Consider the following 15,096-nt stretch of genomic DNA (forward strand, 5'->3'; position numbering starts at 1 on the left):
GATGCGGTTATCTCTACGATGTTGCGGGCTCGCAAGCCTGTGTCCCGACGGATTTACTATCGAACTTGGAAGGCTTATTTTGCCTGGTGTGAGTCGGTAGGATTTCCGCCTCGTTTGTTTTCAGTTGCCAGGATCCTCTCCTTTTTACAGCGGGGTGTGGATCAGGGTTTGGCCTTGAGTACGATCAAGGGCCAGATTTCGGCCTTGGCGGTCCTTTTTCAACGGCCGATAGCTTCCAACGCTTTCGTTCGCACTTTTGTGCAGGGGGTTACACGTATCGTCCCCCCTGTTCGCTCCCCGTTGCCGCCATGGGATCTGAATCTGGTACTCTCAGTGTTGCAGGAATCTCCCTTTGAGCCTCTGCGTGACATTCCAATTCTGACTCTATCTCAAAAAGTGGCCTTTCTGGTGGCAGTCACCTCGATCCGCAGGGTCTCGGAATTGGCGGCCCTCTCTTGCTCGTCCCCGTTGCTGGTCCTGCATCGGGACAAGGTGGTTCTGCGGCCTCGACCGTCCTTCCTGCCGAAGGTAGTTTCGGCTTTCCATCTCAATGAGGACATTGTCCTGCCTTCCTTGTGTCCGCGGCCTGTCCACAGGAAGGAGAAGGCGCTGCACTGTCTGGACGTGGTCCGCGCCATCCGTGTTTATCTGAGTGCTACGGCTGCGTTTCGGGAATCGGATTCCCTGTTTGTCGTTGCAGATGGCCCTCGGAAGGGCCGGGCTGCCTCGTCGGCCACCATCTCTCGATGGATTCGCGACACGGTCTCTCAGGCGTATGCTATTAAGGGGCGTGAGCCTCCTTTTTCTGTTACGGCCCATTCTACAAGGGCTGTTGGGGCATCTTGGGCTTTTCGTCATGGTGCCTCCGTTTCTCAGGTCTGTAAGGCCGCGACTTGGTCTTCTGTTCACACCTTTGCCAAGTTTTATAAGGTGGATGTTTTGGCATCTGCGGATGCTGGTTTGGGGCGCAAAGTGTTGCAGGCGGCCGTTTGAGGGGATTTTTTTGTTTTAAGTTGGGTTTGTTGTTTCTGTTGGCCCACCCCTCTTTTTTGGTACTGCTCTGTGACGTCCCTACAGTACATGATCTCCGATCTGTTCCCTGTGTCCTTCAATGAACGGGAGAGAAAATAGGATTTTGGTACTCACCGTAAAATCCTTTTCTCTCCGTTCATTGAAGGACACAGGGCCCGCCCCTCTATATGGGTGTGTACTCCTTTACTGCTTGTTACTAAACTGGAGACTTGTCAGCAGGTGGGGGGTTTTGGCCACCGGCAGGGGCCGCCCCTAGGCTGTGATTGGTCTTTAGTTTTGTGCCTAGCGTCCTTCTCCTGCAGGTGGCGATATTACCCTACAGTACAGGATCTCCGATCTGTTCCCTGTGTCCTTCAATGAACGGAGAGAAAAGGATTTTACGGTGAGTACCAAAATCCTATTTTTCTTTGCATTTTGGAGTGCTGGTGACCTACCTTAACCCCTACATGCCCAGTGACGTACAGTGTACATCACTGGCAAGGAGCGTGTTTAAAACAGCAGAAGCGACAGCCGCGCTGTGTTTCCCGGGCTCCGCTGCCCCTCCTACGGGCTATGCGAACCTCCGTTCACCGATCCCCCTCCCCGTTAAATGGGATCGGGAACGATGCAGATTACATTGCTTCCGGTCCCATAGCCATCATTGCTCAGGCTCCTGAAGCCCAGCAATAAGCTATTAAAGTGCGATCTGCACTTCAATAGCTTATTTAAAGTAGAAAGGTAATACTAGGGGTCTTTTGGACCCCCAGTATAACCTTAAAGAAGACCGATCACCACCAATCTGCTATCATTTGGGGGGCTTGTAAGCCGCCCTATGTGATAGCAATGAAAGTTTAAAAAAATAAAATAAATAGTTCTTTATCTTAGAGTGCCATTAACATTTTGTATAATAACTGGAGACTCCTGATAATAACCCTTTAACTTTTCCAAAGGTTGTTCTAGGAGACCAGAAAAAGCAATAATCTGTCATTTGAATAGTATAAAACCTGCTCCAAGAGTAAAATAATATTATGGTCAATGGCACAGAACTAATTTTTGGGGACACCAAATGTACAATGATGAACATCTAGTGTGCTGATAATTTGACACAATCTTTTTAAGCAAAGCTCAAAACAAAAGAGGCACTAGAACATTCACCATTTTATTTTTTTAGCTGTGTATGTTCATGCAGTGGTACAAACATGTGGTAAGGAAAAATATCCAAATTTGCACACTTACCTGTGTTCAGCAGCCGGAACTGAATAGCCAGGAACTGGATCTTTTGTTCCATAGTATCGCTTTATTAATCCAATGCCTGCTACGGTATCTGTTCCTTTAAAGTTCACCAAATGAGCTGATGCCCCAATTCCTGCAGTCTGAAAACAATCAGAATAGTTAATAAGTTCACATCCGCACAAATGCTGCAGAGAATAAAGCTGACCATACACCTATGGATTATCTGCAGATTTTCTATGGTCAGATGGAAAAAGTGCAACAGATTCCTCCATCTACGCTAAACTGTGTGGGCGGAGGAATCTCCCACTGGTCCAAGCTTCAGTATCTTCCTAGTCGGCCCCGCTGGCTGTCAAAATACCTGAACAATGCCTGCATCCAATCAGATTGTAAGGGAGGAGGTGGTAACCATTACTGGGCTGAGGCAGTCGGTATTTGCAGTCTGTCAGCCTGTGGCCGTGTGAAAGTGTTCATAACCTCCAATGTGAGGCAACTGGAAGCATTTGAGAACACATTGCTGGAATATAAGTTCATCCAAAGAAGGCTACAGCGAAGAATGCCATCTTGAAGGCAGGAGTAGGACTAAACAAAAAGCATTTTTTTTTTACACCATGGCTGGTTTTTAATGTTAGGCCCATTCACACAGGAATCGGCCCGCACATACAGCTCCATGCTGCGTGCACAGCCGTATCGGGCAGCTCCCAGGAAGGACAAGTGCTGCATGCGATTAGTATGCAGCCCCTGTCCCTTCTCTATGGGACTACGCGGCCATACGCCTCCCTACTCACCTCAAGTGCACGTCTGTGTGGGTGCGTGTTTCCTGGCTCGGACGCAGACAGGATCCATTCTGTCGGCGTACAAGAACGCTAACCCGCACGGATGTGCACTTGAGGTGAGCGTAGGGAGGGAGTAGGGAGGCGTATGGCCGCATAGTCCCATAGAGAAGGACATGGGCTGCATACTAAATCACATGCAGCACTTGTCCTTCCTGGGAGCTGCCCGATACGGCTGTGCACGCAGCATGGAGCTGTATTTGCCGGCCGCTTCCTGTGTGAATAGAGCCTCGTGGGTGCAAATGACTGCACCCATGTGCCTTTTTTCCACTGGAAACAATAAATAAGTGTAGAAATAAAGCCTACATTTTTAAGATAAATACTGCATGTTTTGAAGAAAATACCTTTCGATAAACAACTCCTAGATTTTAGTATTGAATTGCATACTCGAAAGTTAAAATAACTCGCAAGTTATTTGACCTCAAATTTCCATTAGGTATTTAGAGCTTACTGAAATGAGTCACTAAGTGTCAGTTGGGACAATGCGTAAAAACCTTCATAGTTCCCACCACAACATCCCCATACCAGAAACTGGTTACACACATTTATCAACCTGTAATAAGCAGGGACTAACATTTTACCTCTTGGGAGGAAACGCCTCTGTAACCAAAGTCATGTAATTTATACTCCAGTCCCGTCAGGCTACCAGATGTTTCCAGCAAATACTTTGCAAGGATTTTCTTCTGTTCTCTTGAGTTTGTTGCTACAGTGATGGGATACCATGTTTGTACAAGGATCGTCTATAAAGAAACAAAAAAATTGTTAATTAATTTAACTGCTGATAAATAAGCAGGCATTTAGTGTGCCGGTCCTGTAATAAACTACACATTTATCCTTAACAATATTCTTAGATTCATGTATCAATTACTCACACAATGATTGGGTCTTTGGGCCGGTCCACACCACAGTCTGCGTTCGAGCGCTTGGCACTAAAAAATGGAGCATGCAGCATTTTTGCAGATCACACTGGACTGGAACGCAGGCACTAATGTGCCACGCATACAGATGCAGGCGATCGCACTACAGGTGGGGGGCGCGGCTGCGGTGCCATTGAATTAAATGCATTGTCACGCGCCCCCCCCTGGACGTGGCCGGCCTGCATTCCAATGGGCGAACGCTCTGGAACGCAGACTTGGCGGTGTGAACAGGCCCCGAATCAGTTACAAAAAAAAAATAAAAATCAGTGTCAAAAGAACCCCAACAGAAATAAAAACAAGAGCTAGATTGAGAGAGGATTAGATTATATGAACACACACACACACACACACACACACACACACTATTATGACCACCTGACGTTTGTAGGCAAATTAGCTTTAATTTCGCACTGAAGTTGCTAGAGGGCCAGACCATTATAAATAGGGAAGCAGGTTGTTTACCACGACATTAGAAGTGATTTTTTTTTCTGAAGATATGGGTAAACAACGCAATTTAACAGCCTTTGAACGTGGCATGATTGTTGATGCTCGGAGCCATGGCGCGATTATCAGCAAAACAGCAGAATTCGTTAAATGTTCAAGAGCAGCTGTTGTTAAAGTGTTTAAAGACTGGACTGTCAGCCGAAAATCTGGGTCTGAACGTGCAAATTGTGGCCGTCAGGGACTAGTCAATGTTAGGGCAGAACGGAGAGTGGCAAGACTGGTACAAGACAACAGAAGGGCAACAGTGCAGTGTCAGATTCCTCGCATCACCTCCAACATCTCGTGGAGTCATCTCGTGGCCCAACGAAGTCATCTCGTGGCCCAACGAAGTACCGATGGGGTGGTCATAAAAATCTGGCCACTGAGTGTGTGTGTGTGATCAGCTGATCGCTCCAGTGTTTGTCCTGCACAGAGGATTGGGAAGGGGGAGGGGGGGCGACTGCAAGGAGCCGCTATTACAGAACGAGCGGTGGGGGGCAGGGGTTTAGAAGAGAGATGCCGGCTGTCAGAACCTGCCCAAGCGTCTCACTCTCTCCTCACCGTTCGGCCTTAGTTCTGTGACAGCGGCTCCCTCCTCCTCTGCCAGCTGCAGCGGTTCCTCCACTTCTCGGATCCCCGCTGCATAGAGATGGGGAGAGCAACGGGGATCCAGAGAAGCCCCACGGGCAGGAGGAGAGGTCATATATGTCAACGTCAGGGGAACAGAAGAGCAGATGTATGGATGCATTTTACATTTGATGCTAATGAGAACAAGACTCGCTATATGGAGCAACAATCAGAAGTCATAACAGGTTAATAGAAATTTACTCCAGGAATATATAATATTAGGAATTTTAGGGACTTGTTTAAAAATAACGCATTACACTTCAAATAAACCCATTAGATTTAGTCGACTAACAGACTACAACTAAAATGGCATTTTGGTCAAAAGTAAGACTGAATTAAAATGTGCCATCAAAATTAACACTGGGAGGGAGGAAATCCCTGTGGGTAGCGGTGACTTGACAGTCAGAAGATAGTGAACTGAGCTTTCATCGATATGTGATCACTCAGTTCTCAATCAAAAGAGCCGACGTGCGGCAACTGCAATGTCACACATTAGCTCAAACTATGGGGATGAGTGTATTTCACACTCTCCATAATTCTACTTTAGAAATTCAATGGTTAACAGCAACTGTACAACAAAGTAAAAAGACTGTACAATTACTTGATTTTTTCCCAGTTTATCATTGCGCATTTTAACATTTTCAGGTCTTCAAATCAAGCATTACATAAAAAGCACCCTTCTAAAAGAAAAAAAAAAAGAAATCCAATAGTAACTGTCCCCTAATTAAAATTAACCCAATGATGGATAATTATAGTCAGCCGACTGAACTCTCACTCAATATAAAAGGTGCCCATACACCTTACGACCATCGCAAGACTTTTGTTTTGCGATGGTCGTAAGCTCATTAAAAGCTTGTAGGATCTGCCCATCTTGGACAGGCAGATCGTACTTACGATCATCGCAAGCCCGCCCCCCTGAGGGGCGGGCTTCCGATGACTGCAATGAGGGGCGGGCTTCCGATGACTGCAAACGGGCAGTGTGCGCGTGCACACAACGGGCCGTTCGGCAGTTGTCGAAGCAGGCCACTAACTCGCCGAGAATCGTATGAGGGTTTTCAAGCTTGCTTGTTCGACGGAAGACGTGCAACCATACAGTAGAAACGGTCGCATGCCTTCCATACACTTTGAGATTATACGATAATTGTACAGTGTATGGGCACCTTAAGTTTCACTTATTTTGACCCTTGCCTTCAGGATAACGTTAGTAGCACACAGATCAAAACAGGCATATAATGGTACCGTCAAAACAAAACCCCTAAAGATCTGGGGGGGAGGGGGGGGGAGAATCCCCATGAAAATATCCTGAAAAAGGCAACAAAAGCTTTGACACTTTCATTGACCCCAGTGGATCTACAATCTTCAAGTGAAAAACACTTGGGTCACAAATGAAACCGTGAATATTAGCAGGACCAATAAACCAGCCAACAGCTCTGTAGGGGTGCAGCATATCAAGCAAGTCACAGAGAAGCCTAAAAAGCAAAATCAGTAAATCTTCACTTTTCCTGCATCTATGTTCTTTTGTTAATAAATATGTAAAACAAATAAAGAATAAAAAAAATTAAAAAGAAAAAAAAAATATCAGAAGAAATGCAGGCTTATCTTGATCAGTGTTCATGCTCGACACTCACGTGTGACTGGGGGGAAAAAATGGGCTTCCCTGAAGAGCAGCAAGGCAGAACACACTTAATCCAAGCAGAACATAAATGCTCATTTCTCAATTGCCAGGAATAGATTACCTCGGTCGATAAACACTGCCAACCTCCGTCAGCCAGAAATAAACATACCACATTCAGGTGTTCTAGATGTCAGGCAAATCATGGAGAACAGGTCCCAGATTAGGAGGTATACTCAGCAAGCTTTATTTTACAGCTATACAGCACAGCCAAATGACTTACTGACAGGTGACCTCCATTTTATTTTGTAGGAGGGTACTGGACTGGTCTCTCCGATTTGCCTCTTTACCTTATTTGCTTATGAGCTTGTTATCTGTCAAAGAGGCAAACCCTAAGGCTGCAACCTGACATGATCACTGGTGACAAGAATAATCCACTCTATTCTAGGACGTCAAAGATGTACATCATGCCTCTGGTGTTGCACAATTTATCTCCTGGTCACCTCTGCTATGGAGGATGGCTGTAAACAGAAGGCCAATTTTATGCAAACACAGCCGGTACACCTTCACCATACCACAAAGAATAGTAAACCAGCAGAGGAGAAGCAGGACTAAAGCATTACCATAATGAAAAGGTAATTAAGAATTCAACAGCGGATGTCATTTTAATCAGATAAATACTTTATTGCAGGGGTAGGAAACCTCACCACTCTACAAGTCCCATGAGGCATTGCAAGGCCAACAGCCACAGACATGACTCCCAGACATAATGGGATTTGTGAATTCACCACAGATTGTGTACTGATCTTACCTACTCCTGCATTACTGGTTAGTGGACATTAGAAGTTATAATATATTACAAAATCTAAAGTTTATGAATTGTACAAACCTCTACCCAGTTTGTGAGCCAGTAGCATTCAGGATCTGTATTTTCTACTGTGAACAGGACATTTCCCCTAGGGATAACGCTACCTTCAGGAACAGCCTTCACTTCAATAGGAAGATGGCCATCATATTTCTGAGAAGAAAAAAAAAAAAAAAAGACAAAATGCAGTCAAAAAAAATTGAATAGGAAAAGGGCCATCAATATTCTGAAAAAAAAAAAAAAAAAAAAAAGTCACAATGCGGTCATAGGATCAATTGGATGTCTTTGTTACAAACATGGCACTTTTCATACACTGAAGTAACAATTGCTGAAATGAGGCTATTTATTTATTTGTCCTTCACATAGTGTTCTCATACTAGAGGGCAGAAAGCTGAAAAATTCCAGTCCCACAGATAGCACTATGTACCAGAGTTCAAATGCCAGTTTCCTAAAAAAAGATCATACAAATGCTGTGAATGTGCATCAAGCAGTGGGAGCATAGGCACTTTACAATCTTGTGAAGTCCTTTAATTGTTAAAAGGAATGTGTGGTCTTTATGCATTTAAACTGCTGTTTACACAACAAAAGCAGCACTGCAGACTAAATATTATCTGAGGAATAATTAGATTTTATAGGATTCAGACTCAAATACTAAACCGCATCACCTGGAAATGATGTATTGTTCATTATTATGTATATTCAGTTTGCAATCAGTGTTTTGCTATACAGCAATGCAAAACAGAAAACATGATATGCAAGTATATTCATAGCTACCTGCCATCTGGCAGCATTCCAGGTTGTCACATTGATATATAATCAATATATTATGGAAATAAATGTATAAATGTGCAGGTGAGAATAAAAACAGAGTGAGTCCCCACTCAACCTTACTGTCATGGTGAACATTTGTATACCAATACATGTAAACACAAGAAAATGGATTCTACTAGAGTACTAGATTGACTGGCAGGGCTGTTATACAAGCATTCAGAATCAGAAAAGGGGAGTTGTGTAATGTGATTTTCAGCAAAGGAGAGTCACAGGCTGTGGCACAAGGGACCCCACTTTGTTGCTATACAGCAATATCCAGCCTTCTAACACTCAATACGCTAAATTGCAATTGCTCCATTCTAAACTTCTCTATTAATACAAATGCAGTGATCAGCTTCCCAAATAATGGTCTCTGTATAAAGATTACTACAAGGACTTCCTTAGACTTTCCATGTACAGTTTAACACTCTTTTTGTAGTGTTATGCGAGATCCTAGCACAGGAGAGGTGGGAATGTGAATGATCCAATAAAAACTACAAAAAAAACCTGCGCTAAGAGAAATGAAGTTATCATAACTGATGACCTTCTAAAAATTGCTTGGCTGCCATGCTGATCCTCTGACTTCAGTGTTTTTTGAACCACTGACCTACACAAGCAGGCAGCATATTTGCTAGGACAGTGATATACTGTATAAAAGTATTAAAGTCACTATAGGAACATGGCAATCAAGCTAATATTTTTATTGGAGGTCAGAAGCAGTAGCTTCCTTATTTCTTTCAATAAAAGGGTTGACTGTAATGGCACCACTCGGCATCAAAAAGTAACAGCAGCAACTTCCTGGTGGGAAAAACTAATGTATGCCACTGACATTGGTAGGGCTGCAGCTAACGATTATTTTCATAATCGATTAGTTGGCCGATTATTAAGTTCGATTAATCGGTTAATCGGAACATTGGTGTTATACATGTCAAATAATCATGAAGAGCTCAGTGTCCAGGTTAGGACACATCATCGGTGAGCTTAATTACAGAATGCATCCAAGTAGGATACCCTTCAAAAGCAAGAATCTCAGAAAAAAAGAAGTGTCTCCTCTGTTGTATAAAAAAATAAATATTGGTCTCCTCTGTTGTACTCTAGGTGTTCAAAAGCATATATACACCCTTCCATAAAAAAAAAAACCCCTATTACAACACCGAATTTGGTCAGAAATGCAAAATGTAATACAAAATGCCTGTCCACAACTGAGCTTGGCATGAAATGCTTCTTTTTATCTTTAACACACTGAAGCCTTCTAAGCCGTTATATGGGTGTGGTAGAATACAACCAGATTAGAAATGTAACTTAAAACATATGCAGTGGCAGTGAGCATTATCAAAATAAAAGCCAAAAAACACAAACAAGCAAACCAATGGAATTTTTTACAGGGTGCATGTTGGAAATTTGATAGGACGGGGCGCAATACAACTCCAAATACTGTTTGGGTATGGAGGCTTCTGAGGCCTGCAGAAAAAAAGATTGGCATGGTTTATAAGGGGTATGCACTTTGCCTGTTACTGGGCAGCTGTGGTTGGTTTTTTTACACCACAGAATGACAAGAGGTTTACAGTATGTGGAAATGTGCTATCCAAAATAAGCACACACAAAATATATTAATATTCACTATGAAACAAAATGGTTTTTACCTCAAGGATGTAATTCCAACCTTTCTCATTAAAAACATCATCTTGGAAGTGCTCTCTATAAACCTCTTTGGCTTCTTGAATTTTTTCTTTGGTCACAACTTTTCCTGTTGGTGAAAAAAAAAAAAAAAAATGCAGTAGTAAAAATCATTTAAAATGTAAAATGCTGAAGACAAGGCAAAGTACAGGTAAGCTCCAGTTCCACACAGATAACCCATCAACAATGGTAGAAAAGAGGTTATACTTGTTCCTGTTTTACGCCATCAATCTAAGCAAAAGTGTAAAGAAGACATTTGTAACGTTACAGAAAGCAGTTGTATTGTTGGTGGAGGAATTACCTTGCAAATACTTCTTTAGAATATACTGCAATCCATAAAATACAGTTTCATCATATTTCACTTTCCTATATTTGGAGTCTTCTGTTCTCTTTTCCCGACACTCAAAGTAGGAATATACTTTGGTTGTGTTTGGAGGGTACTGTTTATAGTGAGTAACCTGAAAATGAGGGAGTAAAAGAAAATGTAAATAAAAATATAAATATAACCACCTACTGTAATTGATAGCATTCTTCTTTCAGATCAAAGCAATGTCCTACAGTGAAATCAACCACTTTACAGCCATTTACCAAAAATCTTAATTTCATAAATACTGGTACATCTCTAACTGGACGCAGCCTCAGCAAGGCCTCATTCACACGAGAAAAGGCCGGCACGTACTGCACCGTGCACGGCCGTATTGGGCAGCTCCCGGGAAGGACAGGTGCTGTGTGTGACTAGTACGCAGCCCCTGTCCTTCTCTATGAGTGTAAGCGGCCATACGCTGCCCTACGCTCACCCCAAGTGCAGGTTCGTAGATTATTTTCATAATCGATTAGTTCAAAATAAAAACAGGTTACCTGGGTCCTAAACGAACAGGTTATGCATCTGTCTGCATGACTGCCAAACGGACAATGGTAAGCTCCCATAGGAACAGTCTAATGTGAAATCACCCAATGTCTCTAAAGTGCTATCGATAATGCTTACACTAGAATACAAAACAAAAAATGCAAAATTAAATGTACTGTTGAAAATGAACTGTTTTGGGGTAGAAATACTCAATAGGATGCATTAAAAGGTGACCAAAACTTCAAGCAAAGTACAGCACTTTCTGGCAGTGCCATAACTATCCTGTTCCCTCCACTCATACATTTCTATTGGCCCATCATTGGGATGGACTGCCTCACTGGCCTATAGGAATGTATATGAGAGAAGCGATGGGCAGGCAAGCACTGGCACTACTACCTGCCAGGGAGATTCACCCTCTTCATTCACTCTGGTGACTTATAAGAATATCCCACATTTTGGGTTGTCACTGGAACACGGATAGCTGGGAAATCTTCCAATGGGGACATTCGTTCTGGCGACGATGCCAACCACCAAAGATTTCCCTCACTTTGGAGGGATTTCCTTTCACTTCCTGTTGGGGTTATTAAAGTGAAGGGAAATCACCCCAAAGAAAAAAATCTGACAAAAGGTTATAACTAAGGATGCACTGATACCAGTTCTTCGGTATAGAGTACTGATATGTATAATTCGGTACTTGCTGATGCAGAGTACCGATACTTCTGCAGCATTAAGCTGCAAGGAAACATGGAGGCGGCTGCAGTTTGGCCGGCTCGATGATGATTGGCTGGGAAGCCGGCTTCCCAGCCAATCAGGAAGCTGGGCGGCAAGTCTTTACCCGCCGTCCGACTTCCCGATTGGTCCGGAAGCCGAATCCATGTTTCTTTGTAGCACTGCCAATCAGAGGAAATCTCCCTGGGACCGCAAGTTCTGATATCGGGGAAGGTATTAGGTTTGGACGAGTAGTTGCCCAAATACTCGGTATCGGCACATATACTACTATCGGTGCATCCCCAAGTCTCCCTCACTACATCCAAAACAAGAAGGTGTTGATGTCAGTTCTACCTTAAAACCATTTCAAATTACTCTAACAATTATTTTCTCTTTTTGCAAAATGTTAGAAAAGCATAACTACTTCTACACATGGAACCAACAAATGCCCTTATCTAGGACATGCTCAATGAAAAGCATAAAACATTAAAAACACAGCCATGCACGACTGGCTGCCAAAAATGTCAAAAGCAAACCCCACCCGCCATTGTGATTTTGGAATTATGTAAACGTTTAATTCATAACAAACTCATCGCCATTCAAGCCTAATATTCAGAAAGCTGGAAATAACATACATACATGTTCAGTCACTATAATTAATGAAACAATATAAGTTTCATTCATGCAAAACGTATGGCGGTTAAGAGTCAGCAAGTTTAGCTGAACTGTTTTTTTAAAAGCTTAAAACTGTCAGATCATCTTGATTCTTCTCCTCCTGGTTATTACCGTGTGAGAAGGAAAAACATCCACAACGACGAAGCCTGGAATTATTGCTGTCTGTGGGCACTAAGCGGCAGCATTTTATAACAGGAGGAAATGGTCAAGAAAGATGCTGCATGGAGTGATGTACTGATTTATATAAAACACATAGAAAAGTACAAATTACAATTCATACTAATGGTAGAAACCATTGACTGCCAGTCAACTCACATCTATATGTGGAGTCTAGGACAAGACCGCTCAATTATAAAGCAGTAGTGAAGCGTTTAGCACAGCATTAAATGTAGCCTCGTCTCCTGTTCTGTAAAGAAGAATGAAAACAGGAAACCGATTGCTTTATCATATCATATCCTGTTCACTTTTCTTTCCTTCATTTTTATATAAAAGCATACCCACTAAGCCATCATTCGCACCTCTGCGATGCTGCTGGGTGCACTGGGTGGTAGTAGGCCGCAGCTTAAAAAGCACACAGAAAAAAGTGTGCACTCTTTTTTTTAAATCGCATTCAACCATACAGCATGATACGTTACCATCCAATGTGGTTTGATACAAAACACATGTGATGGCTAGGTGCCATTAAGAAATAATGGCACCAAAGTGCACCCAACAGTGCAATAAGTGATGCAGGATCACATAGGTGAGAATGGAGCCCAAGACCTGTGTACCACCATTAATTTCTCATTCTCTTTCATGCATCTATAAGAGGACAGACCAAATGGGTCAGACAAACCATACATGGGGCAGATGCAGGGCACTGTGCCATGTATATTTACGTGCACAGTGCCTTGGCATACAGAGGTCCCTCATGGACTCGTGGCCATACACTTTACAACCAGCGCAAGACTTTAGTCTTGCGCTGGTTGTAAAGTAATGTAAAAAACGTACGATCTGCCCATCTTGGACAGGCAGATCGTACATGCGATCATCGCAAGCCCGTCCCCGAGGGGCAGGCTTCCGATGACCGCAATGCTGAACGGGCAGTGTGCGCACACCGGCCCGTTCACAATTTGTCTCCCAAGCATCATTCAAACCAGCCGAAAAACGCAAGATTTTCTAGCATGCTCCTTAGACAAAAGACGTGCGACCGTACAGTAGAAACGGTTGCACGTCTTCATTCACACTGCACGATTCTCGTACGATCGCGGGATTTCCCGCTATTCTCGCACGAGAATCGTGCAGTGTATGGGCACCTTTACTGTGCCAGTACATACCGGAGCTCAGCCACTGTGTAGGGAAGCTAAGCAGCTCACTAGCACTTCTCTCTCCCCCATGATCAGAAATATCACTGGGGGGAGAGAAGTGGAGGCAGCAGAAAGCTGCCCCCTCCCTCTAGCAAGTTTCCATCCGGACACTAGTCATAGGGAACCTGCCATCTGCCTCCTCCTGCTGCAGCTTAGCTAAGCATTGGGAGGAGGCAGCTTCTCCTGGTTCAGACTCCCTTTGTTACGTTTCTGGTACTTATCAGAGGTAGTCAGCCCAATGTGGCAACCTGTGCTACACTGCAGTGCAGATATTAGTTTATACGGTACAGAAACTAAACATTCCTGGGAGAAAATGCAATCTGCGATTTTCCAGGTTGTGGTACACATGTCGCAAATTATCTTCAACATAGAAACAGTAGCTTGATCACTGGCTCTCAAAATACCTGAACAATGCCTGCATCCAATCAGATTGTTCAGGTATTTTGACAGCCAGCTATACCGACAAGCAAAATACTGGAGCTTGGCCCAGTGGGAGATTCCTCCATCCACAAAGTAGCGTAGATGGAGGAATCTGTTGCACTTTTTCCATCTGCCCATAGGAAATCTATAGGTGTATGGTCAGCTTAAGCCAATTTTAAAGCGGTTAAATTACTTTTAACTTGTTATTTATTAAAAATGTTTTTTGTGTGTATATATATATATATAAGCTGGTAAAGCAAAAGCAAAGCATTTACCCAAAACTGAAATCAAAGTCTTGAATGCAATACTCGTTAAAGTTATAGGTCAGAGTATCTCTTAAATCCAGGAGTCCGACTTGAAAAAGTGGCCCATCACTACTGCATGCTGACACTTTATTCAATGTTATGTGTAGTATGTATAAAACATTTATGGGAATAGCACTTTGCAAATCTTCCATTAGAAAAGTTAAAAGCTGGACCGTTTCTTGAAAATTATATGCTGTAAGATAGGCAGCTCCCAATTGTGGAATGCAGATGGTGCAGAATTCTGCATTTCAAAAACTTGGAGGGGGATTCCACCAATCCCTTTTATGCTGCTCCACAAACTTTCAGTTTCTTTTCTGTATAATTCAGTTTCCCAGAAATGTATCCTCTGATGATAACTGGGCGGGTCACTATGCATACAGTAGACAAATTTCCTTTCTAACCTAAAGTGACATTAAACCTTTCTTTTTTTTTTTTATTTGTAGACATGGCAACACCCCTGTGAGATTCAGATCTGGTATTTACTTTTTTCTAATCTTTCAATTACTCAGTCTCTGGTAATCCCCACAGCGCTTTACCCGCGCACGGGTGCCTCCATCAGCTAACTGCTGCAATGGAAGCACCTGTGTGTGCTCGTTCCCAGGCCAGGCCCATCTTCTCCGTCCAATGGGTTGATTGAGGGCAATCTCCTCTCCTGCAACCAGGAGGTTCGGGACAGAGGATCGATTCAGGGCCAGCAGTTACAAGCAGCGCTGACAAGTTGGGGGGCGGG

The 15,096-nt window shown here is 43.3% G+C and overlaps 1 protein-coding gene across 1 annotated transcript in view; it reads right to left on the reverse strand.

Annotated features, from left to right (window-relative positions):
- The window catches only part of NAMPT (nicotinamide phosphoribosyltransferase), a 40,984-nt gene that overhangs the window by 10,972 nt on the left and 14,916 nt on the right, over positions 1–15,096 (reverse strand). The window contains exons 2-6 of the mRNA XM_018568627.1: positions 10,367–10,523; positions 10,032–10,135; positions 7,603–7,731; positions 3,656–3,814; positions 2,248–2,384 (exon numbers count right to left, since the gene is read on the reverse strand). Coding sequence (XP_018424129.1) covers positions 2,248–2,384; positions 3,656–3,814; positions 7,603–7,731; positions 10,032–10,135; positions 10,367–10,523 — 686 coding nt within the window. The remainder of the gene's footprint in view (positions 1–2,247; positions 2,385–3,655; positions 3,815–7,602; positions 7,732–10,031; positions 10,136–10,366; positions 10,524–15,096) is intronic.

The sequence above is a fragment of the Nanorana parkeri genome, unplaced genomic scaffold (genome assembly GCF_000935625.1).
Source record: "Nanorana parkeri isolate BGI_ZX_2015 unplaced genomic scaffold, ASM93562v1 scaffold1221, whole genome shotgun sequence".
Lineage (NCBI taxonomy): Eukaryota > Metazoa > Chordata > Amphibia > Anura > Dicroglossidae > Nanorana > Nanorana parkeri.